The 27,936-nt window shown below is 39.9% G+C and overlaps 1 protein-coding gene and 1 long non-coding RNA gene across 6 annotated transcripts; one reads left to right on the forward strand and one right to left on the reverse strand.

Annotated features, from left to right (window-relative positions):
- TMEM242 (transmembrane protein 242) lies at positions 1-21,260 on the reverse strand. 2 transcript variants are annotated; one of them, XM_027454400.3, is made up of 4 exons: positions 21,061-21,232; positions 19,712-19,812; positions 14,964-15,101; positions 1-1,133 (listed from the first exon to the last, which is right to left on the reverse strand). In XM_027454400.3, exons 1-4 carry the CDS (start codon positions 21,176-21,178, stop codon positions 1,035-1,037), a joined length of 456 nt encoding a protein of 151 aa, XP_027310201.1. In that variant the 5' UTR covers positions 21,179-21,232; the 3' UTR covers positions 1-1,034. The 2 variants fall into 2 exon arrangements, with proteins under 2 accessions (XP_027310201.1, XP_027310200.1); XM_027454399.3 differs by lacking the exon at positions 1-1,133 and adding an exon at positions 12,570-12,707 and having other exon boundaries at positions 21,061-21,260.
- On the forward strand, positions 12,477-27,824 carry LOC110354728 (uncharacterized). Of its 4 annotated transcripts, XR_003496410.3 has the most exons (5): positions 12,477-12,614; positions 14,772-14,841; positions 19,289-19,366; positions 20,128-20,244; positions 25,571-27,824. It is a non-coding gene; the product is annotated as an uncharacterized lncRNA (long non-coding RNA). The 4 variants fall into 4 exon arrangements; XR_011808334.1 differs by lacking the exon at positions 25,571-27,824 and having other exon boundaries at positions 20,128-21,046; XR_011808335.1 differs by lacking the exons at positions 19,289-19,366; positions 20,128-20,244; positions 25,571-27,824 and adding an exon at positions 16,968-17,949.
- The last annotated feature ends 112 nt before the right edge of the window (positions 27,825-27,936 follow it).

A 27,936-nucleotide genomic window follows, 5' to 3' on the forward strand; every position in this document is an offset into this window, starting at 1 on the left:
CAAGTTTGAAGAGGGCTTTATTAAATCTGACAGCTGCCTTAATTGGACTGTGCGCAATTAATAAAAAAAAAAAACTGATAATTGAGCATTCTACAAAGGATTGTTCACTGACGGTTTTTTTTTAATTTCTGCAATTTTACAGATCTACAGTTCTGCAAATACAATGTTTGAGACATTATTCTTCTTAGTTTACACCCACAATACATGAGATTACTGCAGTTTGGAAAATGACACATTATTTTTCCTAATAGAAGAGCCACAGGAACCACTGAAATACAAAGTTTTTTTCATCTAACACTTAACATTTCCATACAAATATAGTAGAGTACAGTAGCATCTACAGTAGATTCACAACTGTAGGATCCAATAAAAAGGCTACTACTGAGAAAAGAGAGTGCACTTTGTTGAGATCTCTGCTGCTGCTCTACGGAGGAGCTCAGTAGATCATTAATTCCCTATTGGAAGTATTTAAACTTTCCCATCAGACATATAAAAATAGCTTGGTTTAGACACTTTCTCTGTTACAACTTTAAATATCTCCTCTATTTTTAGCAGAGTGCACTGTGTGCTTTACCTTCAGGCTCATTAATGGATCTTTTGTAACTGTCTTATGTTTATAATCCTAATGCTACACGTAAATGGCACTGAAAGTACCATTGTTTCCTAGGGAAATTCCCTAAAATTTCTCTTAAAAGATGGATGTGATAGGAGTTTATTGGGGTTTTGTCCTCATACTTAGTACTGAGGTTAGTTTCTTCTTTAAGTCTTCATAAGACACAGTCTTTTTTCTAGTTGAATCAAACTTGTCTCGGACGGTTCATTTCCTCCCAAAGGAACTATACCAAACATGCTGAAAAAGTACAGTATAAATAATGATTTTAATTCTCTTCCTCTTAGATGTTAACTGGCATCCCCAAGTTCAGTGGACTTGGCCAGTAACTTGCTCGGTCTGAGCTTTCTTCTCTTTTTTCATATGGGACACTTCTGCTACTTGTTCTTGCTGAAAGAGCCATCTCCAAATGCTTCCGATTCTTTCACTTTGATTTAAGTAAGTCTTCCCATTCAACGGTGGACTCACTAGTTTTAGGAATTGCTGGAAACATTGATTGCATTTTAGTTCGGAATTCTTTCATCTATAAAAGAGATTAAAAAATAAAAGCTGTCAGCTGTTAATAAGTAGCAAATAAAGTAGTACCATGAAACCTGGGCTTACTCCACAAAATACATCTGTGTGAGGTAAAGAAGAGGCAAAAAGGCCTTAAAAATTACAGCGAATTAAGACATTCCCTCTGAATATGCTGGTTCAACTAAGTGAAAAAGAGTATAAAGAGACCCACAACAATACCCACTTCTAAAGCACTACACTGGGGTGCCTAATTTGGACCACTTGCCTGAAGGATTCACTACCATTAGATGAACTGTTATGTGTGTGTGTATATATATATATATACACACACATTTTTGTTTGTTTGTTTGTTTATAGGAAAATTACTTCAATAGAACATGCCCATATTTTGACTTCAGTGCCTTATTCTACACTTGCTATGGATAAAAGGGTCACCACGTCTGTTCAAGAATTTTTAAGGAAGTTTAAAGAAAAGTTCACCTGAGGTTTATCCAGCAATATGGTGACAAAACAAAATTTGTATATTAGTAGGAAGGAAAATAAGATTCACAACTACACGTAGGACCATGCTTTTCTTTCTTTGTTGGTAAATTGTCTGCTATAGAAGAGAAAGATTGCTGGTTTTATATTCAGTGTTGACATTAAAACCAATCACCAAATCTATATTTATGGCAACCATTTTATCACCAATGTTTGATTCGATTTTCCTGGCAAGCCAAAACTGAGGTTTAAGTTCTTTAAAAATCACTTTTATTTGAAGGTATTATTTAGATTTAGCAGGTACCTCTCTTCCAGTATTTTTACATGTAGTATATTTTTAAGGATAGACATAGAAGAATCAAATCAGTGCAAATCCTGTTGCATGAAGAGCAGGATGTAGAGGGGAAGATCTGAACTTCTATTTTTAGGAAACTACAGAATCTATGACATTCACGCACAGGAGACAGGATGTGTGGTATTAACATACAGGTGCAATGACATCTTCAAGACAAAATGCTGTCTCAAGCACTATATCCCATGGAGGGGTTCCAAGAGATCTGTATATTCTAAGCAGCCAAACAGACATCTTCTCTTATACACCAAACTTTTGTGTGTTATGGGTCACCAGTTTTTTTAACAAATAGCTATGGGTGTTTTCTATCCAGGCCCTTCTGTGTATGAACAATTCTAGCAGACAACTGGTACTTGCTGAAATGCAATTATTCAAATTACAGCTGATACAAGGAAAGAAACTGTTTACAAAGAAATTTTAAAAATCTTTGCTAAGAAAATAATTAATTATGATGGAGGAAAACATTTTAGATTCCACATTTTTGAGTAAAAATGCCTAGGGACTGCTAATTAAATAAAAATACATGTTATATAAAGTAGGAGGAAAATTCAGAGCCAAATTATCCTTTTAGTTTTATCCTGTCTTTGTTCTTATGCAAAAAGTAATCCGCTCTCTGCTTTACATTTTATTTTGATCAGATAGCTGTTTTGATTGATTTCTTGGTTTGTCGCTGTTTGTTGTTGATTTTTCTTTTTCTTTTTTCTTTTTTTTTTTTTTTTAATCTTGGCACTCAACACAATAGTTACTAACTTAATATCTTTGCAACTTAGTTAAACCTGAAAAGCTTTTGTAGACAGGTAGTATTTACAAAGACCCTAAACACAGCATCACAGACAATGTAGGAGAACAGCCAAAATTACATTACACAATTGCTGACAATTGAATACAAGTATTTACAGTATGAAATGCTTTAGGAACTTTGTTTTGCCCCAAGCTTTTTTTCTAGTCTTCTGTAAGTAAGTTACCTGAGTTCTCTGACATGTGGCAAGTATTTAACATACTTAATATTTTTTACTTCCTAGAGAGTGAACCAAGCTCTCTCATCTCACTCTAAGTATTCTCTGGGTGTTTGATAACATAGGAATAGTCGGATCCTAACCTGATCTGCCATAGCTCAGTTGGTAAAACTGGAAATAAACATTTTATACCATTTTTATGATCATTTTATATGATCTGGTGTAATCTGTTTCTCACCTTTTTTTTGTTGTTGCTTTTTGGTTTTGGCTGCTCCTAAACTCCGATTTTCAATTTATTTTTAGCCCTGCAGGACACCTCTATTTCTCCACTGACAACACAAGATACCAAAGGAAAACTAAAAGCAGTTACATAAGGTCTCCAAAAAAGGATGATGGGTAGGGAAGCCGTTCAGTGAACTACAGCACTGCCTCACTCTAACAGCTAACTCATAATTACAAATATGTCAAAGCCTAGTCCTTAAATGCACAAAGCAATCTTGTCTGGGAAATAAAACACTACAGGTTTATTCTGAAGGAAGAAAAAAAAAAAAAGTATTTATTTAGAAAGCACTAAAACACTCACTGCTAGCTACTGCAGATTTAAAAACATGCAGATTTTTTCTCTCCCTTCAGAATGCTAATTTATGTTCTGCAGGTAAAAGCAACTCATTTTCTAGAAAAGCAATTTTCCTTTAACACATGGACAAAATCTGTTCAATGTCTTTTTTTTTTTTTTTTTTTTTTTGGTTTTAAGACCCCTTGAAAAATTTCCTCAGCCTTATCTCCGTAGATTCTAATGCTTATTTGTAAAACCAGTTTGCAGGTGATGGCACTGTCTCCTTGATCACTTCCTCTCTTGCAAGCGTCTGTGTCCTTTTCCATGACCCTCCTTGGCACAAAGTAGTTTTGCATTGCAGTTCACAGGTTTGACAGTGTTTTACATTATTCCACAAACTTTCTTCTTTTGTGATTCCCATTCTGGACAGTGAGTCATGTTGATGAAAGCCAAGCTGATCATCACCGCGCACTGTCCTTTCAGCATTATGGTTTAGGGTGTCAGCTGTTTAAGAAAGGCATTATCCACGGAGACTGGCGTGGGCCTAAGCTATACATGATGTCCTCACAGACTGTTTAACCACAGACAGATTGTTCACAAGACAAATGTCACAGCTACAACTCTTACTTAAATTTCTATGCAAGTTAAATGATCCTGCACCCTAATATTTCTCTCCACAACAGTTTCTGAGTAATAGATTAAGCGATGTAAGTAATACTACTCATGGACTTTTATTTTCTCTCTCTTCCTCCAGTATGAAACTGCACTACAGGACTTCATTAGGGCTTTGATTTGGACTAAGGTTTCTCTTCTGTTCCACTTATATCACCAGCTTTTCAGTTTCTTCCTCCGCTTCCATGCTTGTGCTTGTTGCACAAACTCAATGTACTTCTAAATCCTGGTCGCTGTCCTCCCTGCACTCAGAGCTCCCCTACAGCTCACTTCCCACACTACCTAAATGTATGGGGACAACCAAAACCCAGCTTTTCTCTGATGGGTGGCACCGGTGTATGCACACATAAACAACCAGGGAAACAGCAACCCAGAGTTCCTCCCTCTTCTCTCCCAGTGACAACGTCTGTCTGCTTATGAACCCTTGTCTTACCAAATTTTAGGCTGTGACTTCTGTCAGTCAGAGACCATGAGCTGAGTATGTTGGGCCTTGCCTGGCCAACCTGTATTTAGTATAGGACCTCATTTGGCCTTCAAAATAACTCACAGCTTCAGAGGATCCTTGTAGTGAAGGCAAACATTTTTCACTAGTGATACGAGTTAGCTATCCTGCCATGAAATGGATTTCCTGGTATCCATTCAGCCTCCTACGTTGTGGTCAGATTCTCGTGAAAATGATAAATTTAGCTTTATATCCTATGAATACTGCACTTTCTTGACAAGGAAACACAGCAGTTGCAAATCCATGTCTTGCCTTGCCTTTTTTTTTCAGTAGACATCCCATTTGGAAGGTCTGCTCTCCCCTCTCCGACCCAGAAATCTTCTGTATTTTCTCCAGATTCCCAAATACACACGCCACCGGTCTCAATACAAAAAGCGTTAATTTAATTAGCAAAGCTAATACGCTATCCACTAACCACTGGAATGTTTTGAAGTAATTCACTGAAATGGCTGCCTCTTTATTATTGCCAGCCACACGGACCCTGGGGTTCTCAGTTCAACTGTAATAATGTCTCTGATTAATAGCAGAGTAAACCGAGCACTAAAAGCTGAACATATTCCACCTCCTTCTGCTGCCTTCAGGATCACAGGCCGCTCTCTCAAATCCTGCTCCTGCACCTAGTGGTACACGAACGATTTGTAGCACATCTCTTGATTTAACATTTCAGCATTCGCTCTTCCTGGAGGCAACTCTCTGAAGTCAATTTCATTCCAGTGATTTTTATTTTTTTTTTATCATAGATATTGCAAAGCTTGACGCTGTTTTTTCCTGCCAAATAAATTACAGTAACCGTTCCACCTCTGACTGTCAGGCTTCTTTCTAAAAGGGTATCATCTACCTTACTGCATTAAATAATCTGTAATAGCTACAGATCACTGTTATTTTCTTATCTTAACCTAATGATCCTGCCTCAGGTGGCAAAAATATGGGGACCTAAAAGCATCTTCCATTTAATAATGTCTTTTTAATGTACATCGTTGACAGAATGTCACACAAAAATTGGGAGAGCACTATTACTGAGAGCACTTACGTGGCCGTTCATATTAAAATGAATGGAAGAGGGGCTAAAAGAGTCTATTTGAATCCTAGAATGAAAGTTTTATGAAGAAATGTTCTCTTTAATGTCTGACATTCGTAATAGGCCAACCCAGATTCTAGGAATTATTAGCTTCCTATTTTAGTACTTGCACCAGTAGGAACTGCTTACATTAGCTTCTAAGCAAAATGGGGTTAGATGCCCTGAACTGGAGTATCGGCTGGATACGGTGTGTCTGTGCCACATGTCCTCATCAGCCACCTTCCACCTCGCAAGGCATGAAGCTGAGACAGGCTGCCCTGGGTTTAAGAGCATCAGCGAGGATTGTTCTGGCCACCATTTTCCAAATCTTAAAAATGATTGTTGTCACCCTTGTTATCAAACACTTACCAAAGCCTGCATGCAGAAATAGCAAGTTATTTGCAGAAAACAGTGAGCACCGAGCCCTTACAGTACTCCAAGTGCAGGGCCGACAGCCTGCCAGCTGCAGGCGATTCCCCGACTGCCAAGGCAAAACGGAGCACTCGGTGCAGGGCAAGCATGGGAAACACTTTTCTGGTCCATATTCTTAGGTCTTACACTTCACTGGCAAAGGCAATCCCAGTGTTCTGACTATTCAGAACAAAAAAATAAAAAAAAAATCATTTTCTGGAGAAGCTCTCCTTAGCTTCAGAGATATATGCCTACTTTAAATTTCTGTGCATTTCCCAGTTGATTTTTCTGAAGTGGAAGGACAAGAGCTTGGGTTTTTGTAGTATATGATATCTCAAACCAGATGATGTTCGTGTTTCATTCTCAAGCCCATTCCCATTGATTCCAGTGATGCTGTGCGAGGCTTCAAAATAAAAATAATGGTACAAAGTTTGGGCTATACTGCAAAAGGCTTTCACGCCATGCAGAAAAATGGAGTGAAAAAATTTTGGAATCACTGAGGAACTTGCCATTTATTTCTGTAAAATCGTACTTTCTAATCTGGGTGCCTGAAAAGAACATCCACATGATTAGTCTATTATTGTGTATTACTCATTGCTCCTTAGTCACCCGGGGCAATTTGAAAAATTAATGTAATCTAAAATTTAAGATAGTTAAATATCTAAATGTATAAAGCATGTTGGTTAATGGACCCGAAGCATCAGGATGAGCGTCCCCACTGTACACGCTCTTGTGTGCTGTAATCTGGATTTCTGAAATAAATGAAAAACATGAATTGCATGCAAGTAGGTAGTTCCTGAAAAAAGTAACCTGAGTAATTTTTTTTCTCTGTATGTCCAGGAATTCACAGCACGCATCAGCCACAAGTGAGATTCATGGCTGAGAAAAGAGCCAGCACAAAACTAAAGCCCTGTTCTTAAGCAATGATGCCTGGAACAGTGCTGAATTGCACACAAGCGACCCATCATGTTGCACAAAGATGGGGACGACAGGGTACTTTCAGTCCAGCACAGCAGCTTGGCTCCTAGACCACAGAAGCATATGGTGAGCAGGCACTGCCATCCTGCCACGCTTCATGAAGCACAAGAAGACCCCATGGTACTGAGATGCAGCATGAGGAATTCACACCAGTCAGATAAGCTTTTATTCAGACTATAGTTATATGCGTGTAGTTTGCATTACATGCAGCCAAGAAGCGCGCTGATCCACCTGCACACTTCCAGAGACCTGGAGCTGCTCCACGGAGGCAATTTCAGACCAAAGGCTGAACGCTGCTATATTCTGTATCCATTCTGTCTGCCTTCCTAACAGGTTGTTGGCAGCTGACAGCCACGAGTCTCTTCCAAGACACAGTAAAATAATTCCTCGAGAGAGCTACTGCTACAGCCTTCCTGTGTTCTTGAAATACTTCCTTACAGCTGTCCCTACTGATAATGCAGATGTAGCGGCTTTCCAGGAAGAAAATGATGGTCTTATTCCTTGAATAAGCATTCTGCTCTACCAAGTACACAGTGAGGTTCACAGGTTCCTTGTTTTTTTCTTTTTACTTCTTCTGCAAAAAGCTAGCAGTACATATGTGTGGAGGCAAGTCTTCTCCTCCCCAAACTAATTAGGCAATACAAGCAGTACAGAAAAACTGTGTATAAACAGGAGGAGGAAGTGCTAACTTGTACTAGTACTCCATCTTCTTTCTAAAATCTGGAATTCAAGTATTGAGGAAGTAAAACAATGTCAAAAAAAAAAGGGCAAATTTGAATTATTTTGAGTTCCGTGATCATGAAATAGGAAAGAAAAGATTTTATTGTGCAATCAAACATAAGCACGATAAGGACTAGAAAAGTCATGAATAGGCGGGGATTAAATACAAGGAAAAGTAAAAACTAATAGTAAAAAAACATCTAGAATGAATGACTCTATGATGATTCTAGGAGATGTAATGCTTTTATGGCAACATTTCTTTTATATATTTTATACTTTATTTTTATATAGATATATTTTATATTATATAGCTGCATATGCTATTTATGAAATAGCATAAAAACGTAAGCCTCTGCAATATGTCTATAGTTGGTTGAGATCTGTAGGTAGTAGTACTGTTTATGGATGCTAAACCCAGTAATTCGTGAAGACAATTTCTCCATGTTCTCATTTCATTTCTGAAAATCATCTACCCTTAAACCCAATATTCTTTTGTATTTATATTGTACCTATGAATACAGTCCCACAAAATTATATCAAATATCTCCCAAAATAGCCGAGGGGATGCTAATATTGTTATACTTAAAACGGTGATTTAGAGGCTAGGTTTCCTCTAGAGAAAAGCAGCCCGCCTAGGAATTGTCCCTACCAGAAAACCATGGCAGGCATATATTCTCCGTATCATTTCTAATTGTTTTAGATGTCTCTACACAGCTGTGCGATTGTGTTAGGCTGTTAATATTTTAAAAGTTAAGATCAATGAAAAAGAGGATATTTCATTAGGAGTCACCATAAAAATGATAAACTAATATTTTGTAACTATATTAGTCACAAATTACTAGGCAATTCTTCTCAGTATTTTCCCAGCTTTCCATAGAACAGATATATAAGCAACAAGACACGATCTCTCAAACCTACAGATGAATCATCCCAACCCTTTTTCCTATGGGAGAACAAATGCTTTTATTTCTGAGGAAATAAAACCTAATTTACTGAGGGCATAGAGAGCAAAAGGGCTCTTAAAGCACATTCTGTCTCATTTGTTAATTGCTGAATGCCTCAGTGTGCAAGTGCTGAAGCATTGTTCTGCTTCAAAGAAAAAAAAAAGGCTTGTAATTGCTGGTATGTAAAAAAAATAATAATACCAACAGGCATTCAAAGGTATGTTTTAGTAGTTGTCAAGTATTCTGTAGCTGTAAGTATTTAATTAAAAAGAAAACCCTGCTTATTTAAAATAAAGGTTTAGAAGTTAACTGTAACTTCTAGAAAACCGTGAAACGTTTTTCCAAGTTATTTGGTACTGCTGATAAACAGCAGCCATATTGTAAGGAAAGTGGAATTCAGCTTAATGTGATTAGCACCATCAGTTATCCCTCTAAAATAAGCACACCGAATGCAATATATGGATAAATGTAAACAATGTATTGATGACAGTCAGCTACAGGGGAATCAGACTATGTAAACCCTCTAAAGTCAGAGGTTGAGGAGTAAGAAAAAAGCACTTGGGGACAGAGGGATGAGTCAAAAAGGTCTTTTTCAAAAAATGAGGAATCATTTATTTCACAAAAGTAGGCCCTGCCCGTTTCACTCACCAGATAAAGCAAGGGAACACCATGGTGTGCATCCTGCTTGTACAGACTTCTAACATGCCACGTTTCTGCCTTTAAAAAGACAGCAGGGAAGGCAGGGGACAGAGCAGATAAATCACCAAACTGTATTAGCTCCAGCAAGTCTGCTCTGCGTTAGACTTTTAATTCAGATTTTACAGTTTTATTATAACTTTAGCTTAATTAAAGTGTTTAATGTGAAGTAATATTACAGAAACAAAACAATAGATTTTGGGCCTCATTCAGAGACGTGTTTTTTTTTCCTCCAAGTTTCCAGGACTATTCTGTGACCACCAATTTTACCAAGTTTTTTAACAGTATACTCACAGACATGGTTTGCATTGCTGCACTCTGTGCCTTCATGGATGGAGATAAGATCAGAACTGTTTAAACACCACAATGTTCAGACAATTTATCATTAGAAAATGATTTATAAAAGAGTCTGTGCCACTTCCTTTTTGATCAGTTACTTCTCACCTCTGGTAACCCTATGGTTTTAGATACTGAAAGGTTTTATTTCAGCACAAGTAACTACACAAGCCTACTGTATAATACATGACGACCTGAGACCTAAGACCAGTCTATCCCTGAAAGAGACGGTGCTACCCAAGGGACATGGGACATACCCATGCCATGGGACAAGGCTAGAGTCAGTCCAGATTTTAAAAATCCCCTAGATATGGTTGTAGGTGTCCCCAGACCCAAACTGCTTCACCGACCTGTTTGATTTTGTTCGATGACACTTGCTAATACAGAGCTGCTAGGCCCTGAGGTAGTCGAAGGTGGACTTACTTTAAAGTATTTTCCTAAGAAATTGTGGGAAGCGAGTTACAAAAGTCATTCTGTTAATGACAGCTGGATAATTTCTGCACGGTGTACAATGTAAAAATAGATAACCATAAGCTCCTACGTCCTGAAAATGAAGATTTCTCTTTCACGTTAATGAAAAACAGAATTTAAACCATTTTCAGCCCAAGTCCTCACTGACCCATCACTTCTCAGTTTAGGGATAACAGTTCCCAGGAATTTACGAGGGTTTATTACTTACCAGGATATTCTAAGATTTCAACAGTGATAACTGCAGTCAGGGGATATTAACAGCCCATCCTGAGACAGCATAAAATCTTTTATATCCCTTTCCGAGATATAAAGATCAGTGGCTCGCTGTCACTCCTGGGTTTTCATGCTAGCATAAAATCAGTAGGCTGTACAGCTACGGGGAACCACCCTTAACAATAAAGCCACTTAAGAGCTGGAAGTAGGCATCGTCACAGCACTGTTTTAAGAACCAATAAACCACAAAGATTAAATAAAAACTTAGTATCACCAACACTGGAGCATCATCCTAGTGTCCAGAACAGACCTCAGCAGTGACTGCTCTGTGCCGGCTTCTCCAGCAAAAGCAGGCTGCGTCAGGAGGCGTAAGGACAAAGCACTTTCACGACACTGCAGTTCCAGTTTCCTTCCACAATACGAACTGCTGAGTACTCGCAACGCTGCTCCAGAAACACAGACGCAGATTAATTACAGCAATTATAACTTATCAAGGAAATATCGTGCCGGTTTGTTCTTGTCGTTCCATCTCTGACTTCGTAAGTGATGACAACATAATTTAAACAGTCACAAAGCTTACAGTCATACGTATCTTTATCAATCACCCTGTCCCGTTGATAATTGATGCTCACAGGGACCACGTCCCTGAACGTTAAAAATCACAGTATTTTGGCAGTGATACCAAATGAAAAGCGCTCTTCTGGGCTCTAACCAGGGGCAACAGCATTTGCCACTGCAGTCATACTTGCTTAAGAAAACAGGCCATTACAAGGCAATTAAAAACACTCATTCAATAGGCGTGAAAAATAAAACTGGCTTATTCCTAGACATTGAACGTGCTGATGTTCTCTCCTGCCGCCAGCAGATGTAGCTGCAGTGCAAGCGAGACAAACTATACACACACATATATATATATCCCCAAGTCCCCTGGCCCCTGCATGCAGCGGAGCCCATAGCCACTGCCCTCCTGCACACCAACCCCCTGCCCACCAACCCCCCCCAAAAAAAAGAAATTGTACCAGCCTCATCGCTGGTTTTAGTTTTGTCTTTCCAGGTGAGTGGAAGATGCTTACCACTTATCCTATGGACACAAATATGATGAAAATGGATGAATGGCAAGCACACTGATTACAACAATTGATGGACACCAGTTAAGTGGCCCACCACTACAAACCAGTGCATGGCTAAAGTGATTCAAAGCACGCAGCACATCATTTGCTGAACTTCTCCAACGTCACTGCCCAGCTCTGCTTCTCCTTGAAAGTCTGAGCAAGCTCTGGTGTGCATGAACTTCAGCAGTTTATGTGGATGATCGGTCAGGGGGAAAACTGCTCAATAGTGTCGATGGCCAGAGAGCTATTGCTTTGAGATCTCCAACCCATCACACCTGATTTTCCACTGTGGCTTCTTGTGCTTTACTCCCTGAGATGGTATTAGGCATCAAACCGCAGAGCAGCTCAGTTTTACTTGACTCCGAACTCCCCTCCAAACTGTACGTGAAAGTCAGTCCTTTCTTCACTCAGATCCCACCCAGACACTCACAAGGACAGCGCTGACAATGAATTTGAGAACACGCTGGAGCTAATGCATTTTTATGTGTGACAGACGCAGCTTCTTTTTTGCTAAATGAAACATCTGTGGTGTTTACAATTAGAACTTTATTATGCTTAACAACTTAATATTGAAACACCATATGAGCTGTCATAATATTGTTACCAATATTATCAGGAGCTCTTAAACAAATGAAGTTTGTGCCCAGCTGAGAAAGGATGGCAGCAGGGCCAGATCGCTAATTAGCAGGTCCCAAAGGCAGCTGGTTGCTGTTAAAGGCAGTAAGGTGAAGGGGCAGGGCAGCAAGCTCTTCTTATCTTTGTCCAGCTGCCAAAAGTTTAGTTATTAAGATCTCACACGTTCCTGGCAACAAAATGAATCAAGCTTTCCCTGAGGTTACGTATAATACAGTGCTTTCAGAGGCTAAAGTTTGCTTTGAAGTCACAGATTCAAAATCTACGTACATCATCCTTCAATTGAAATTATAATTTCGATTTCTACAGGTCTATGATACTTTGGAACCTGCAACTGTTACTGTGCAATCGAACTCACAGCATTCTATTACACTGAAGACATAAGATGTTTTTATTCAGGTAAGCCTGTAAGAGCCTCTTTTCAAAGTGTTGAACTGAAATTAAAATTTGAAATGTGGAGCTTAGTGTAAAATCAGGAATGGCTTCTGAGGTCTGAAAATACATAAAGAAACTTTATTTCACTAAGTGATAACTCCAGTAAATAGCTCATACAAATTAAACTTGATTTATTTTGGGGATTATCTAATAACTATTAGATACAATGAATGCATTTAATATAGGTCCTTAAAAGTTAGTATTTTAACTGACCAGTCACTAATATGTTATCTCTGTTTATGTGACAGCAATGAAGAATTTTCAAACGTATTGTGTTACCCTATGAATTATCTTTTATGAGTCAATATTTGCTCTGATTGTTATGTTAAAGTAGTACACAAGAAGTGTCAACGACAATCAAAAATGACTTGTTCTTTACAGTTAAGAATATTTCTAGAATCTCTTCTCTTTGGTCAGAGTATTTCATTTTTAACACTTTTGATTTTGTACGTTTAGCTACTTTAAACATGTATGTTTGATTTTAACAGACATAAGGTAAAACAGGATAAAGAAACGCATGACAGTCAATTTACAAATGCCGATTTTTGTTTTTTAGTACTATCAAACTAGTTTCTTTCCTGCAGCTGGCATTTAAAAGTCTATAATGAAAGCAATAGGTATGTCAGTAGAAAGCAGGGAGACAGCTATTCAAAATCACGGGTGGCCACAGGGTCTTGACAGAAATCTGCTTCCTTCAGTGTCTGCAGTTCTAACTGAGCCATGTTGTAAAATGTGAGCAGCCTACAACAGAAACCACTACCAACAGACATTTTCAGCAGCTTTTTAAGAGTTACTCCTGTTTCCTTTCAACACTAATATAACGCAGAATAAAATAAGGAATGACTTTTTGACTGGGAACGTTCAACTAGTTGCTAAAAGGCCGTGCCCTGTGCTGCATGCTTAAGACCCAAGAACCACTGCTGTCAGGAAGCTCCCTGTCAGACTGTGACATGTCCTGGGACTTGGCCATCTCAAGTTTATGCCATTGTTCCCTGTCATACAGTCTAAAGGAAAGTGGTCTCACAAGAAAAGCAAGCAACTGTGGGTCCAGGTCAGCATTTCTCAAAGAAAATAAAAATTAAGCTTACTGACCAACAGTAAACAGAAACTGCTGACTAGTCATATTTTGCTATCCTTTGGCAGGGCCAGAAATACTCTAGCAGAATGAATCCTCTTGGACGATGATATACTGACAGTAAATTGAGTGGACTGTTGTAGGTCAGCATGCAGAGAGCATAAATTGGCATTCCCACTCTTGTTACCCCTTTTCTGCTATTCCACCATAGCCTTACAAGGACTTGAGTATAAACAAAATGCACTGTAGCTGCATCCTGTGTCCTGCTATGCTTTGTGTTTTGCCTGCATTTAATGGCTCTTAGTGAGATTCAACATTGGAGACCAGGGAAGATGCGATTGTATGCTGGGACCCAAATGGTAACCCACAGGATGCATTGGCAGAGTGGACAAGAAGTGAGAACTTGAATGAAGCTATTAATGAGCATCAGGATGAAGTAATATCTTGCTTCTTTTAGTGTCTGGAGAGCATGAAATGCTTTGCTGAATATAGAATTAATTTGTCACAGAAAGTAGAGGAAGTCTATTCATTCCTACCCCTTAAAAGGATGTAGACAGCTCTGCCAAACAGCTGCAGGGGAACTCTTCAGTCATGGGCTCGTTACTAGGGGCAAACCAAAATGCTTACATGAACTCTAGTGTTCACACTCAACGCTGTGAAACACTGGAACATAAGCACTTGGCTAAAGATAGCCTTGGCCCCTTGAGACATACAGATGCTTCCCGAGTTTCTTTGCCTTGACATGGTATGTGGTGGAATAGCGCTTCTGCCCCTTTGCCCCTTACAGAAACACACTTGAAAGAAAGCTGTCTTCCTCTCAGCTTTTATGTCCCTCATGTCCTGATGCAGAAAATGGACCTTGAACAAATAAACAGGCAGCTCTAAAGATAGGATTTGGGGGTAGCCTTCAATTCCATAAGCAAAGGATACAGAAAGCTTGCTGCTACTATTTTAGTCTCTGCAGCAGAACACTGACTCTTTTCTGAAGAATCTGAAACATCTGTGTAAATAAACATAAACAGGACAAAACTGTTCTTCCCCCCCAGGTTGTCTCTTCCCACAACATCCCACTTAGGGAAGATGCAAGAATGACTTTTCAGACTGCAGAGCCCTCAGGTTAGTCACTCTACATCTGGGGAATGAAGGGGTACTGCCAGGCTGTAGTATAGAGATGACACTCCAAGATGACTGATTCAAGGAAAAATATGGTATTTGAGAGGATCATGCTTGCTACTCACACTGTGAACACCCAGCGCCTTCCAGATGGCAAAACTCAGCAATCCAACTCCGCACCAGGCATAGAGTGAGCCCCATCCTAGGGCTCGTAAGGCCAGTGATGAACCACTCTCTGGTAATGCAGCTGTGGCAGTCATACCCTAGGAGCAAAAACAGAGTGATCAAGGCAACTTGAATGATAGTTGATTTAAATAATAATAACAAAAAAAAAAAAAGTTTAACTTAGTGCTCTTTCCTGTCCTGCCAGCTGTAGTAGTGTGGCCACAGAAGCTCTTGTTATGGATGGTGGCAGGCCCAAACAGACACAAAGTAGGTGTATAAGCTGCTTTCTCACAAGGAACAGCTTTCATGGCTACCAGTAGCACCTGGGGATGATTTTTATTACCCAGAAACATCGAAATGAAGTGTTTCATGAGCACAAGAATCTGGCAGGTATCCCACCACTCAAAATACGAAACTGGCTCAGGATCAGAACCCCAAAGTGGATCAAAAGCCCTCATGCTACAAACATCAGAACATAATCATTTTACAAAACTGATTTTGGTACTTTTTACTGGGGGAGGAGAGGAAGAGTATGAGTAGGTCAAGGCCTTCAGTCTATTATGTTTTTACCTGCACTCCTAAAGTAGCGAATGAGAAAACTGGATGAACCTATGTAGCTTTCAGTTTGAGGCAGAATGTAACTGTGACTGAAGGACTGATTTTTGAGAGGCTGAATTCTGAAGGAGGTCTAGAAACTGTTTAGGAATTTTTTGAAAAGAATAAGCAGCAACGTTAAACCCCATCCCCTGCGGAGTTCACTAAGTGGTAACAAAGATAATGCTGTTCAGTGTTCATACTTCCATTTTTCTCAGAAATAAGAGTGGGTGTTTTTACAATTCTGCTCCTTGAGAGTCTTCCATGAGATGTGTCCTGAAAACAAAAACACTTGGGGATGTCATCTCAGGCCAAGAAGAAAGGAGCCTCAACCACAACTGAGTCCCAACCACGATGAAACCTTTTCAGTTGCAGCACATCAGGGCACAGTGCAGCTATGAAGTGCACAAACGCGTGCTGGCTTACATCAATCAATTCACACCATGTGTTTGCTGCTAGCGAGCCGTTCTCGGATCACACTGCCCACTTCTCTCTACTTATCTGCTGCAGGAGAGCTGCAGTCTGTGTAGCCTATAACAGCAGTAGGATGTAATCCTCTCACTCCTAGTGGTAAATGTCAGTAAAAGGGTTTTTTTTTTTTTTTTCCCCTCAGAAGGATCACTGTTCAATTCTTCACATAGAAACATAGATTTAAGAAGATAACAACTAAAGACTGGCATCTGTGGTCCTCACACAACTGAATAGTCCTACTTACTTACTGGGTATTAAATAAAAAAAATAATAAAAACAAAATAATTATTGCTCAGAGGTAAAGTAATGAGAGTACAAGCATACAAATATAATCAGTAAAGAGTTCTTTCACTTGTAGTCTAAAATGTGGAAGTGACTAAAAATTAACTTGTGGGAAGATTTTAAACTAAAAGAGGGGTAACTTACACTATATGTTAGGAGGAAATCCTTCACTGTGAGGGTGGTGAGGCCCTGGCACAGGCTGCCCAGAGAAGCTGTGGATGCCCCATCCCTGGAGGTGCTCAAGGCCAGGCTGGATGGGGCTTTGGGCAACCTGGGCTGGTGGGAGGTGTCTGGAACTGGGTGGGCTTTAAGGTCCGTTCTGACCTGAGCCGTTCTATGAAAGATCTGACACGTTCTAGAGGAAAATTATTTTAAAGAACTGCATTTCTCTGTTTATCACAAAAGGTAGAAAAAATCTTTTGCATTCTCTGTTAGGACTTTTTTTTTTTAATTGCTCTTCTTTGATAAAGTTTAGCACATGAACAATGCTTATCAGTGTGGTATTTGATCAGTGAAGAAGCATCAATATTTTTTTTTCCTCTTGGCTTTGTATTTATCAAAATGTTGAAATGATCCTAAGATACTGCTCAGTATTAACACTTGTCCTTTGGATTTAGTTCTAGGCAGTTACCAAGGACAAATACACCCTTGCAAAGGGCATGAGCAAAATCTCTCTTGATCCTTATTTATTCTGATTTGGACATCCCCAAAGTGGAAGCTGGTAACAAAACAGTGCTCTGTAAGCATGTGTGTATACATACACATATGAGCATGGACACCAACTTGGGAGATCTCTAGTTACACCATTAAACCACGTCCTATTATTTCCTTACCACAGCTAATGAACTTTCTTAACTCCTTCAGTAGAGATTGTGTTGAGTAGATCTAAAAACGCTGATGATTATTTCTGATGTTTTCCTGCCTCAAGAGTCTAAACATACACAACATGTAGAACTTCTCCCACTTGGAAGATGGAAAAAGAATGGACAAAAATAACCTCTACACAGAATCTTTAAATAGAAGTCATTATCCGTGAAAATTGCTGGCAAAAAAAACTCGAATGCTATTTAAATGCTTGATTGTCCCAGAAAAAATAAGTGCTATGTAGAAACAGTTGACTTGGTTTTACTGACAGCAGTCAAACCGTGTTTGGTCAAAAGCTTGATTATTCGGTGTTATTAAATATAAAGATCTCTGTAAACACCACAATTTGTCATATGATTATCAAATACTGTGTTCAAAGCATCGAGAATCCTGATTAATGAAATGCTTAAAAAAAAAAAAGATGACAAGAGTAAACTAGTATGATATCATGGGAGAAAAAGGCATCACTAACAAAAAGAACATTTTATTCATAAACCTGTTATTCTATGTGCAGATTATTTTCTCTTCATTACTGCTCCTATACCAGAAAAAAGGATAACTCTTTGATTTAAGAAATCAGCTATTAACCAATGCCAAAATATATGCTCCACACTGTATTTTTTTTTTTTCTGGAAAAACAAGCAGGAACTGGGAGAAAAAGAAATGACTTTTTTTTTCCAGACCCAGGCCTCAATCCTGTAAACGTTCTCTTGTGTATATGAATGTATCTGAAAGGAAGCAGTGCTTAAAATAAATGAATGTTAAGTTCAACTGCTTTGGTTGACTGTTCAGGGTGTTCACTGCTTTATATGACCTAACCCACTGTAAAATTAAACACCTGACTAAATGCTGGTAAAATTGGATGCTTCTCATAGGGAAGCTGCTGCATATGACCATTTAATTTTAACACACACATCCCAAAACAGAATTTCTTAATTGAAAGCCTCTGCAGTCATTCACAAAACAGGACTATGTAGCCTCATTTCAAAGTAAATATGGGGCTCTGGTTCTACAAATTCTTATGATACTTAGTTAAGTCCACTGTCATGAAGGAGGTACAATAAGTTCAATTTCAGCTTTATCTCTTGCCAGTAACATTGATGCCATTCTGTTAGACTAGGGTCTCATACTGTTGCTTTCTCAAAATATGAAAACAATCATGATGCTGTGATGCTACAACTCCTCCATTAAATTGCTATTTTTGCTCCCATCAAACTATTTAAATTGGTCCCAGACCATGTCACATTTGCTTGTTTCTACTCCGACTTGTATGCTGTGGTTTCACTGGCACAAAAGATACCACAAACCAGCAAAGATGCTGAAAGAATGGGTATTTTATTTCTTTCCAGCATTAATTCTGGGATGGTTGGGTTACTTCTTTGAACAGCACTGCCAGCTTATGTTTGCCTGACATACCTGCCAAGCTATGGCCTCATCTTAAATGGAAAAAAATACTGTTTAGACATTAAGCATCTAATAAGGATGCGATCATCTTTAGGTATTCATAGGTACACTTCTATTCTTATACATAATGTGTTATTAAATATAATAGGCAATGACCTGCAGTAAGTCTACATTTAAATAAGAATGCTACCGCAAAACTTTACCTCTTTGGTAACAAAACCTCAGAGAGCCTCTACAGATGTTCTCCAAGTCTAGTCTTCCCTTTTGAAATTGCTCACCTACAAGTGCCCTGACAAAATACCTTCTTTCTACACTTTGCAGTATTAAAGTTAAGGGACCCAGGAATCATATTTTTTTCCTAGCAAACTGCTGAAATTCATTTGCGCAGATAGTAACAGATACTGGTTTTCAGTAAAAGTTTAAATGGTATGTATCGTATGGAGCCACTTCCAGCAAATGTATTTTAGGATGTCAATGTAATGTCACTCTTGATTAAATCAAGACAGGTCTGACAGCCAAGAATATACAATATCTGGAAAAATGCCATGTCCAAGATAAAGGACTTTAAAAAAAAAAAGTTAAAAAATAGAACTTCTTTATTGTAATACATTCTTATAACTAGTGGAACAGTGTTTTATTTTTTTCATATTATGTATTCCACATCTTACAGGCTTTCTGCCTCTCCATCCCACTGTTACTCCATGGTTTCCTCTCTTCCCAGTTCATGATAGCACCACAGGACTGCATGGTAAGTTGGATCGCTGAAGCTCATGACTGAAGGATGTTCACATCACAGGATAAAAATAGATCATCGATTACATTGCGTTGTATAGCAGTAGTATGATTAAAGCTAACAGTGTAAGCTTAATGTTGTTTTATTTCAACTAATCTCAAGCACTAAAGTATTTAGCAGCACCAACTCTGAATTGATTTTTTAAAACTATTACTACTCCTAATGACTTAATTGAAGGTCTAGAGCTCTTACCGTCAACTTTGGACAGCCAAGTTCTACATGTACTGACATTTTTATAAGCAATTTTTTGCATTTTTTTTCTGTGTATCACAACTGGAAAACAGTTTAAAAGGAACAAACCTTACTGAACCAGTTTGGATTCTTCTTTTTTGTCATGGCAAGTGTGGTGCCAAAACCTGCTATCATTCCTGCTGTTGCAACAGTACCCAGAAAAATTCCACCTGCCGAGAAAAGTTTAAGAAATAAAAATTAAGATTTTGTTTTCTAGGGTGAAAAATAGTAAAAACCTGTTTTGAAAATAACTGAAAAATGAGAATCTGTCAGCATGTGCTGAAGGGAAAGGATGTTGTCCAAATTATTTACATTAACCCAGTACAGCGAGTAGGACAATTATTTTTGAAATAGAGGACTTTGACAATGCATAGCAAGTGTTTATTTGTGAAGCATGGAATGCAGAAGTCTTTTTGCATCCCAGAATGCCTTTTCACAGTACTTCCAAATGTCCGCTGCTCCCTCAGCAACCTCTCTCACTCCAGAGCCAGGCTACTAAAATCATCTTGGTCTATCACTGTGCCTTGCCCTTCTCCAGAGGAAGATGTGTGCAATTCTTCTGCTGCACCATTTGATACTTTAAAGAGACATCCGAGAAATCCGTGAGTACCTCAGAAAACCATTCTGTAAGCAACACTTCCTTGGTTTTGTCTGTTTTCTGTTCTAATGCTCTATTTCAAAATAATAATAATAAAAAGGCATGAGCTTTCCCAAGACACAGAGCACCCCTCACTTTCAGTTCTTCAGTGTTTCCAAAGTTACATGGGGTCCATTGGTCCCTCTGCTTCTTGCATCAGAAGGGCATGTGTAGCCACAACCAGACTGCTTTTAAGAGAAAGATGCACCACAGGCTGGGTGCACTGCACAAAAGCATCTGGTTCATACTGAAATCCCCTCTTTAGGGGGCTACTCGTTCTTATTTTGTGACCAAAAAGATAAACTGCAGTCAGGTTTAAAAATAAAATGGCCTGAATAGAAAGCAAGATGCAAAACATTCTTATGTTAGGTATAATAGCCTAAAAAATTAATTAGGCTGTTACTGTTGATGGGGAAGTTTGCTGTGATCATGTCACTGAAGCACATGAGGTACCTCAGGCAGTGCCAGCACGCGGGACGCCCGCTGCCTTTTACACTTCAGGGTCTACTAACCAGCAACCTGGTTGTGATTTTTTTTTCCCCTGATTTCGGAAACAACCACGGGTTTTTATCAGCCCCTGCCCTCAGCAGAGGCGGACCTCCACGCGTGCCTGGGGCCGGGGCCTCCCCTCAGCGCCCCCCGGGGCAGCGAGTGCGGGTCTCCAGCCCCGCCGGAGCCGGAGCGGCAGCGGGGGCGCCCCGGGGAGCTCCGCTCCTCGGCCAGGGCCAGCCCGGGCCGGGGCCATCCCGGGCCGGCTCCTCCTCGCCACCGATCCCCGCACCTTTGATGAGGAAGACCTCGTCCTGGGCGGCCGCGGAGCTCCCGGCGCCCCGGGGCAGGGCCGGCCCCAGCCCCGCGTCCAGCGGAGCCGCCGCGGCGCCCTGCGGGGCGTCCCCCATGGCCCGGCAGGAGGCGGTGGCGATGGCTAACCCGGAAGAGAAGGAGGAGGGCAGGGACAGGCAGCCGCTCTTCCTCCTCCTCCTCTTCCTCCTCCAGCCGCTGAACACCAGCCTTTTCTGGCAAGGAGGCGGCCGAGCGCAGCCCTCCCCCCCCCCCCCGGGTGTTCCCTCCCCGGCTTCCCTCAGTGCACCTCCCCGTGAGCCTCTGGAGTTTGTACCCGAGCGGCTCACTGCGGGGGATTGGGTTGCTAGGCGAAAAATGGAGTATTTTGGGAAACTTCCTGGTCGCAGGGCTTGTGAAAGCCAACCCGGAGCCTTTTCTGGCAGGGCGTGTGCTGCGCCGGCTGCACGGCGTTTGGGCATGAAGGAGCAGCTGGGAGAGAAACACGAGCTCAGTGTGTGTGTGTGTGTGTGTGTGTGTGTATATATATATATATATATATACACATACATATATAATAATTATTTTCGTAGCTTAAGGCAGAAGTGTATACGGTTATATAAAGTATTTAGATGTCATTAGTATGCATAACACTAAAACAACAGCATACATAGATTTTGAGTGTAAATTGTGCCCAGATCACCCAGATATCTGCAAGGAGAATCATTGAACTGTCGGGATAATAACCTCTTTTTTTGTCCTTGATGATAAAGTCCTGGATTTTCTTTTCAAGATAGTTTTTTTGAGTTCACATCAATCAACACATCACTTTCTTTCAAATCTCCAGGACAAGGGAGAAAGATGAGAAAAGGAATAATGGTGTTATTTAATCTTGGTTTGAACAATGCCAGGAATCTATCTTTAAGAGAGTCAGATAAGATCTGTCTCTATTAATCATTCACAAAGACTTAAAGTAGGGCATAAAACCCATGAATCCCACTCTGTCTTGCTGAGTAACTTAAAATTCCTAGTGTTGTAAAATAAATGGTCTTGCTTAAAAAAAAAAAAAAAAAAAAAAAAAAAAAAAAAAAAAGTTCAGCAGAATTGTGTCCATCTGGTTTGCAATATCAATCTTTTCTTGTTCTCCTTTGAAATATAATTTACACAGAAGCCTTGCGTTTTCTCTTCTTATTCCTTCTCAGTCACTGTTACAGTACACAAGTGAACAGACTGTAGCTACTCAGAATTAACCTGTTGTCTTTTCTAAAGTTGTTATCTTTCTCTAAAACCAGACATTTTTCTGAAAGACTGATTTTTATGATTCTAGTATCAAATATTCGAATCTTCCCAAAACGAGGGCATGAAAATGTATATGCAAATAAGGTTATATAGGTGATGGTAGGATTGAAAAATGCATTACTTTTTACTAATCTAATTTGACTACAAGCCTGAATTTAGACAACATCAGTAAATGATAATTGCGAGGTTCAGGCACTGTGTGCATGTTTAATATTTGTTAAAGTTTGCAATGGCCAGGATGCCAAGTTTCACAGCAAAGCAATTGTGGATGGTAGACTTCCTTCTGTGGTCTTCTTTGATTATAAAAAAGAAATAGTAAGGCAAAAGCAGACGGTATGAAGCAAAATTTTCAGCTTCAAAGTATGTGTAAATCTGCATCCATGATTCTGAAGTTGTGTTTAGGATTTTTACATCAACCCTTGGGTTTTCATGAAAAATTTGTAACACAGTGCCTCTCTTAAGGAATTTCATAAAGCATACAGTATTTATGAGGGTGAGGTATGGAAACACAAAAAGCAAGAGCACAAGGAAGAAAATAAATTTAAGAAATATACAGAAGAAACAGGTTTGCATAAAGACATCCCCTAAGTTTTATGGGTTTTGTTGTTGTTTTAAAATAATCCTTGTGAATATGTGGTGTTCCTGCCTATAAGCAGCTAACCCAAGAAATAAGAACACTGTGTGCAAACTTCTTAACATAATGCTGCAAAATATTTCAGTCCTGGCCTGTGTTTCTCCTGCTCCATGTCCTCTTATGAGCAGACAGATGGCTAATTGTGCAGGAGTGCACAGTGACAGGAGAACACCAGCAATTCACGCTGAGGGCTGGTTTCACTTGAGGACCAGGGTTGACATCCAGATCTTTAGAAGAGAAAGAGCTAGTTTATAAGCTCACTGGGACAAAATAAATATATTTACTGAACTACCCAACTGTCTGATAGTATGTATTCAGAGCAGCCTTCAGTGCCACTGCAGAGGAAGTTGGCAGATGAAACACAGCATCAGGCTTGGAGATAGAAAATCCAATTCAAAGCTTACAGGAGGTTGATTTGAATACTGGTTAAAATGACATGTTCGCTAACAGAATTTAATTATGTAAAAGAATTTTAAAAGGAGCCAAATGCTGGTTTTGGAAGGAGAGAAAATACAGCAGTTGAGCTGCTTGTTAGCTCTTGGGTGAGTTGAGTCTTGCTCTTTGACTGAGTTGGGTCATTTCCTGTATTTATGAAAGCTTTGATATTCCTGAAAATACAGGGCACCCTTAGCTTTGTGTACAGAAGGAGGCATGAGGAAGCTGGTTAAGCATTTCAGATCAATTTTCTGGTCTATTGGACAAGAAAGGGAAGCATTCTGCAACTATGATTTTGTTTCTAGCGTAGTTTCTGGTTTTATGGTAATAAGAAATAAGCTGGTTACTGTTGTGCCTTTCTTTAGACTTTGGTGTCTGAAATTCACGTGCTGAGAGTAAGTCCTCAGATCTCTTTTAGGAAAGATCTGGCCACTGAATAATGATTTATAGGATTTAGACACAGATATCCTGACAAAGTCAGTGATCATTTGTCAGATAGAAGAACAATTATAGTAAGAGCCTTGCATCTGAGAAACAGAAGACGCTTCAAAAATATTGATTGAGCTAGCTTCACAGATTTATGTGAGGGGTATTTTTCCATTTAGAGAAGAGGAAGTGAAGAAATCAATCGGTTTGCACAAAGTTTTGCTGTAGTTCTTTGGCAAAAGAATAGGCTGGGAAGATGGATCCCTAGATATCTGGTCATCCCCTTCAGCACTAGTCTGCTTTTCTACCTTACTGTTTACTTCTGCAGAAGATAAAATGATTCTTTTTTTATTTCACTTTTTGGTTATTCGGTAGCTCAGGCTTAACCTAGGACAAGACTGACTGTTGCATTGACACCACAGTGTCCTGTATTTGTAAGGCCAGAGCCTGGCCACAGTTCAGTAAATGGCAGAAGTCCCACTGGCAGTGTGGCCAGAGCTCCAGTTAAAAATCCCAAATTAGCACTCATGTGATGACATTAAGGCTGATCAGAGGCACACTGCACATTTCAGAGATGTTGATGTCACATGTTGGGGCTGTCACATGTCTTGGACCGTGTTCGTGTGGCTCTGCAGAGATGGGGACATTTGGGGAGCTCCTGGGGAGTGATGACTTGCATTTGGGGCTTCAGGAGATACAGGTTTCTGGGGGATGGTTCTGAGGACATCTCAGGGGCTTCTTGCACATAAGTGTTTCTACTTATTTTCTGTTCTTATCCCTTACTAAACTACATGTTTTATTACCTGCTCAATGTTTAGAATGCTCTTTCTCTGAAAATGAAATATGCCCTCGTCTCTTTGGCTGTGCCCACATTCCCTTCTTAACTACAGAAACAAATCATAGATCCTTCCCCAATTCCTGTGATGCTACCATTGCTTTAGGGGCCTAACAAATATTTATGAGCTCTTATTTTTTTTTTTAATTATTATTATTTTTTGTGGGATACCATGTCTTTAAGGATTTCAGTATGTATTTCATTACAGAATGAAATATTATCTATCAACTTTTATAATTATTTTGCAGTGCTAGAAAAGCCTTTAACATGGCCCAGAGAAAAATGTATGTCTGATTAATTTAAAAAAAAGAAAAAGCAAAAAATAATTTATTATTGCTGTGGTGCCCATAAAGCATGGTCTGGGACTTCAGACTCAGCCACTCTGCCTATATGTCTGACCTGAGGTAACAAAGGTGGTCTGGTAACAAAGGTTAGATGGTGAGCTGTTGTCACCTGGCAATAGCCTGGAATCAAGGTTTTCTGTGGAGAAAAGTCTGTGGACAGAAGAGACCTCTTGGTGACAGCGCAATATGTAGGGTTATGTATCCTGTGTGTGTGTTTCCAGCTGTGGGCTTCACTGGGTACCTCCGAGTCCACCACTCAAACAGGTCCCCACGACCGTCCCTCATGAGGGCAGTCGGGCTCAGATTAAAGTTAAAGCCCTGAGCAACCTGGCCTGAGCTCTCAGCTGACCCTGCTTGGAGAGGAGGCTGGGCTGGAGACCTCCAGGGTTCCCCGTCACCCTGGGCGGCTTGGTACAGCCGGCACATTCCCCTGAAAACCCAGCGTGAGTTAGTCAGAGAGGCTGCGTAAGAGTGGCAGCAAACTTGGCTCGTTTTCATCTGATTCAGATCTAACTCACCAAATTATGATGCCTTCCAGTGCCGGGGGAACACACTACCATCATGGGCCAACGCTCAGCAGCAGGAGCATCTCCAGGGCCATTTTCAGAAGTGGATGATGTCTGGATGGGCCAGGAGGAGAGCTGCTGTGCCCAGCCCATGCCACTGGGTGTCCTCATGAGGCCAGCTACACTGGTCTGGGGGCCTTCGGCGGTGGCACATGTTGCAAAACACACGGGAAAGGGATTGGGCTGGTGTTTTATTTGTCGTTGGGCGATGGCCAATATCAAATTGACTCATATAGTACATCACCCGCCGAGAAACCCAGCCACAAAATTAATTGGCATGAATATGAAATGTATACTTCTCCTAATCAGCTTCAGCGAAGATTATATCCAAAGGCCCTTTTTGCGGTCATTCACAGAGCTTAATTGCTATAGTTAATATTACAATTAAAAAAAAAGGCCTGGGAGGAGAGCTGAATATTAGGCTCATGATGAATGATAATTATCACTTTGTGTAGATGGGTGAAAAACGTTTCTAATTAAATTATTCTTGTAGCATAAATTAATAGTGTGATCTGGATAAAGCGCTTTTGATTTCCCATTTAGAGTATTTCTAAAAGTGCCACGTTTGTGCCAGAATTTCAGTCTGTAGGTCAACCTGCCTTTTAAAAATACCTGACTTCTCAGTGAATTTAGTTGCTTATCACAGCTTTCTGCAGTGATGTTCTGCAATAATGGGATGGTTCAAACATTGCACAGAGAATAAAATCAACTATGCAACTAATAGTTCTGTGAGCTGGGGAATTCATAGCATAATTGGCAGGGTTTCATAGCATAACTGTCACATCTTATTCCTATAGCAATTTCATCTCTGTCTGAGGATTTTTGCAAGACACAAACCATTAAGCTAATACTCTAAAAACAGGAAAGCTCATTAGCAGCTCTAGGGAAGGGGGTGAGATGGGTGCTGAAGGTGCCGGTCATTAAGGTCTGAGAGAAAAGGAAGTGTGAAAGTTGCTAGGAAGAATTACTCTACATGCACTCTGCCTGTGCTCGGGAAAAATCCCATCATTTTTGTATACCTAGCATTTCTTCCTCATCAGTGAGAGCCACAGTGAGTAAAGCAAACAGGCCGATGTAGCGGGCTCAGCTGAAAGTGTCAGCCTGCACTTCAGGCAGTGGATTACAGATAATGACTCTCAGATGACCAGTAGCTCCGTGGCCTAATATATACAGCTTACTTGTTAGGTGTTGACAGCAGCCTTTTCCAGCAGGCCTCGGTAGACATTCATTTTAAGTTTCGAAAGTGACTGTCCCTGCCTGCAACAGGCCGTTTTTGAAGGTTATAAGTGGGAGATAGATGGCCACTTTCTGTCAAGATAATGGGAATTTTGTGTCAGAGCCCTCTCCGTGCATACGGAAGACTGTCCCTGGGATTTTCTGCATGCATGCCCTCTCGTGTATGCAGTACATTAGCGCTTACTGTATATATCAAAATTTGGCACTGCTGTATCTCTCTAAACATTGCATTAATCCATCTGTCTGTCACCATAGTAACAAGGCTCCCTATTGATGACTGAAGACGAGCTGAACCATTACAACTAAATGTGCATGGTTAAAAAGAAGTGAGGAAGCTCACTTGGTGTGAGCTACAGGGACACTGTGGACATATGGTAGAAAATGGGCTAATTAATGCTCTCTATGCATTATTTTTATTCATGGTCATCCTAAATAAAGCCTATTGCTAAAACAGTCCTTAAATCTGATCTTTGCTTGCTCACATTTACTTATTACAATTTCTGAAGAAGTCAACATTAAAAAATGTGTATTTTTTCAGAAGTTTACATGTTCTGTGGTACAGATATCTCCCAGAGGGTGGAAAGATGAAATGAATAACTTAAAGATCCCAAGTACAAAGCAGACCAGAAATGTTGCTGAATATTTCACGGCACATATTCTCTCTCTCTCTCTCTCTCTCTCAATTCCATGCTTGTAACATTGCCAAAGTAAAATCAGTAAAGTGCATGCATTCATTAAAGGATCAATGTCTAACTGAACACTGGTAGTTAGTTGGACCTGAGATTTTTTTGAGAACCATAATGTTGTGGAAACTCTGACATGAATTACTGTACTTTGTAAATCATTCTTAGACAATGAATTTCCATTTTTTATTACTCTGGCGCCATGCATGCTATTAATGGTAGACTCGAGTCTATAATTCTATTAGGCTATAAAGAGGTCTTTGGTTTTAGACCAGAAATAAAGCTTAAAACTAACCACTGGCATCTCATCTCCTTCTGCGTTTGTTGGACAAGGCTTTTTGTTCTCTAGAAAAATGCTGTGTATTTTTTGACCCTCTGCAGACCTTCTTTTCTAAGCATCTCTGCTTTGCTCACAAAGT

Source organism: Anas platyrhynchos, chromosome 3 (genome assembly GCF_047663525.1).
Source record: "Anas platyrhynchos isolate ZD024472 breed Pekin duck chromosome 3, IASCAAS_PekinDuck_T2T, whole genome shotgun sequence".
NCBI classification, from domain to species: domain Eukaryota; kingdom Metazoa; phylum Chordata; class Aves; order Anseriformes; family Anatidae; genus Anas; species Anas platyrhynchos.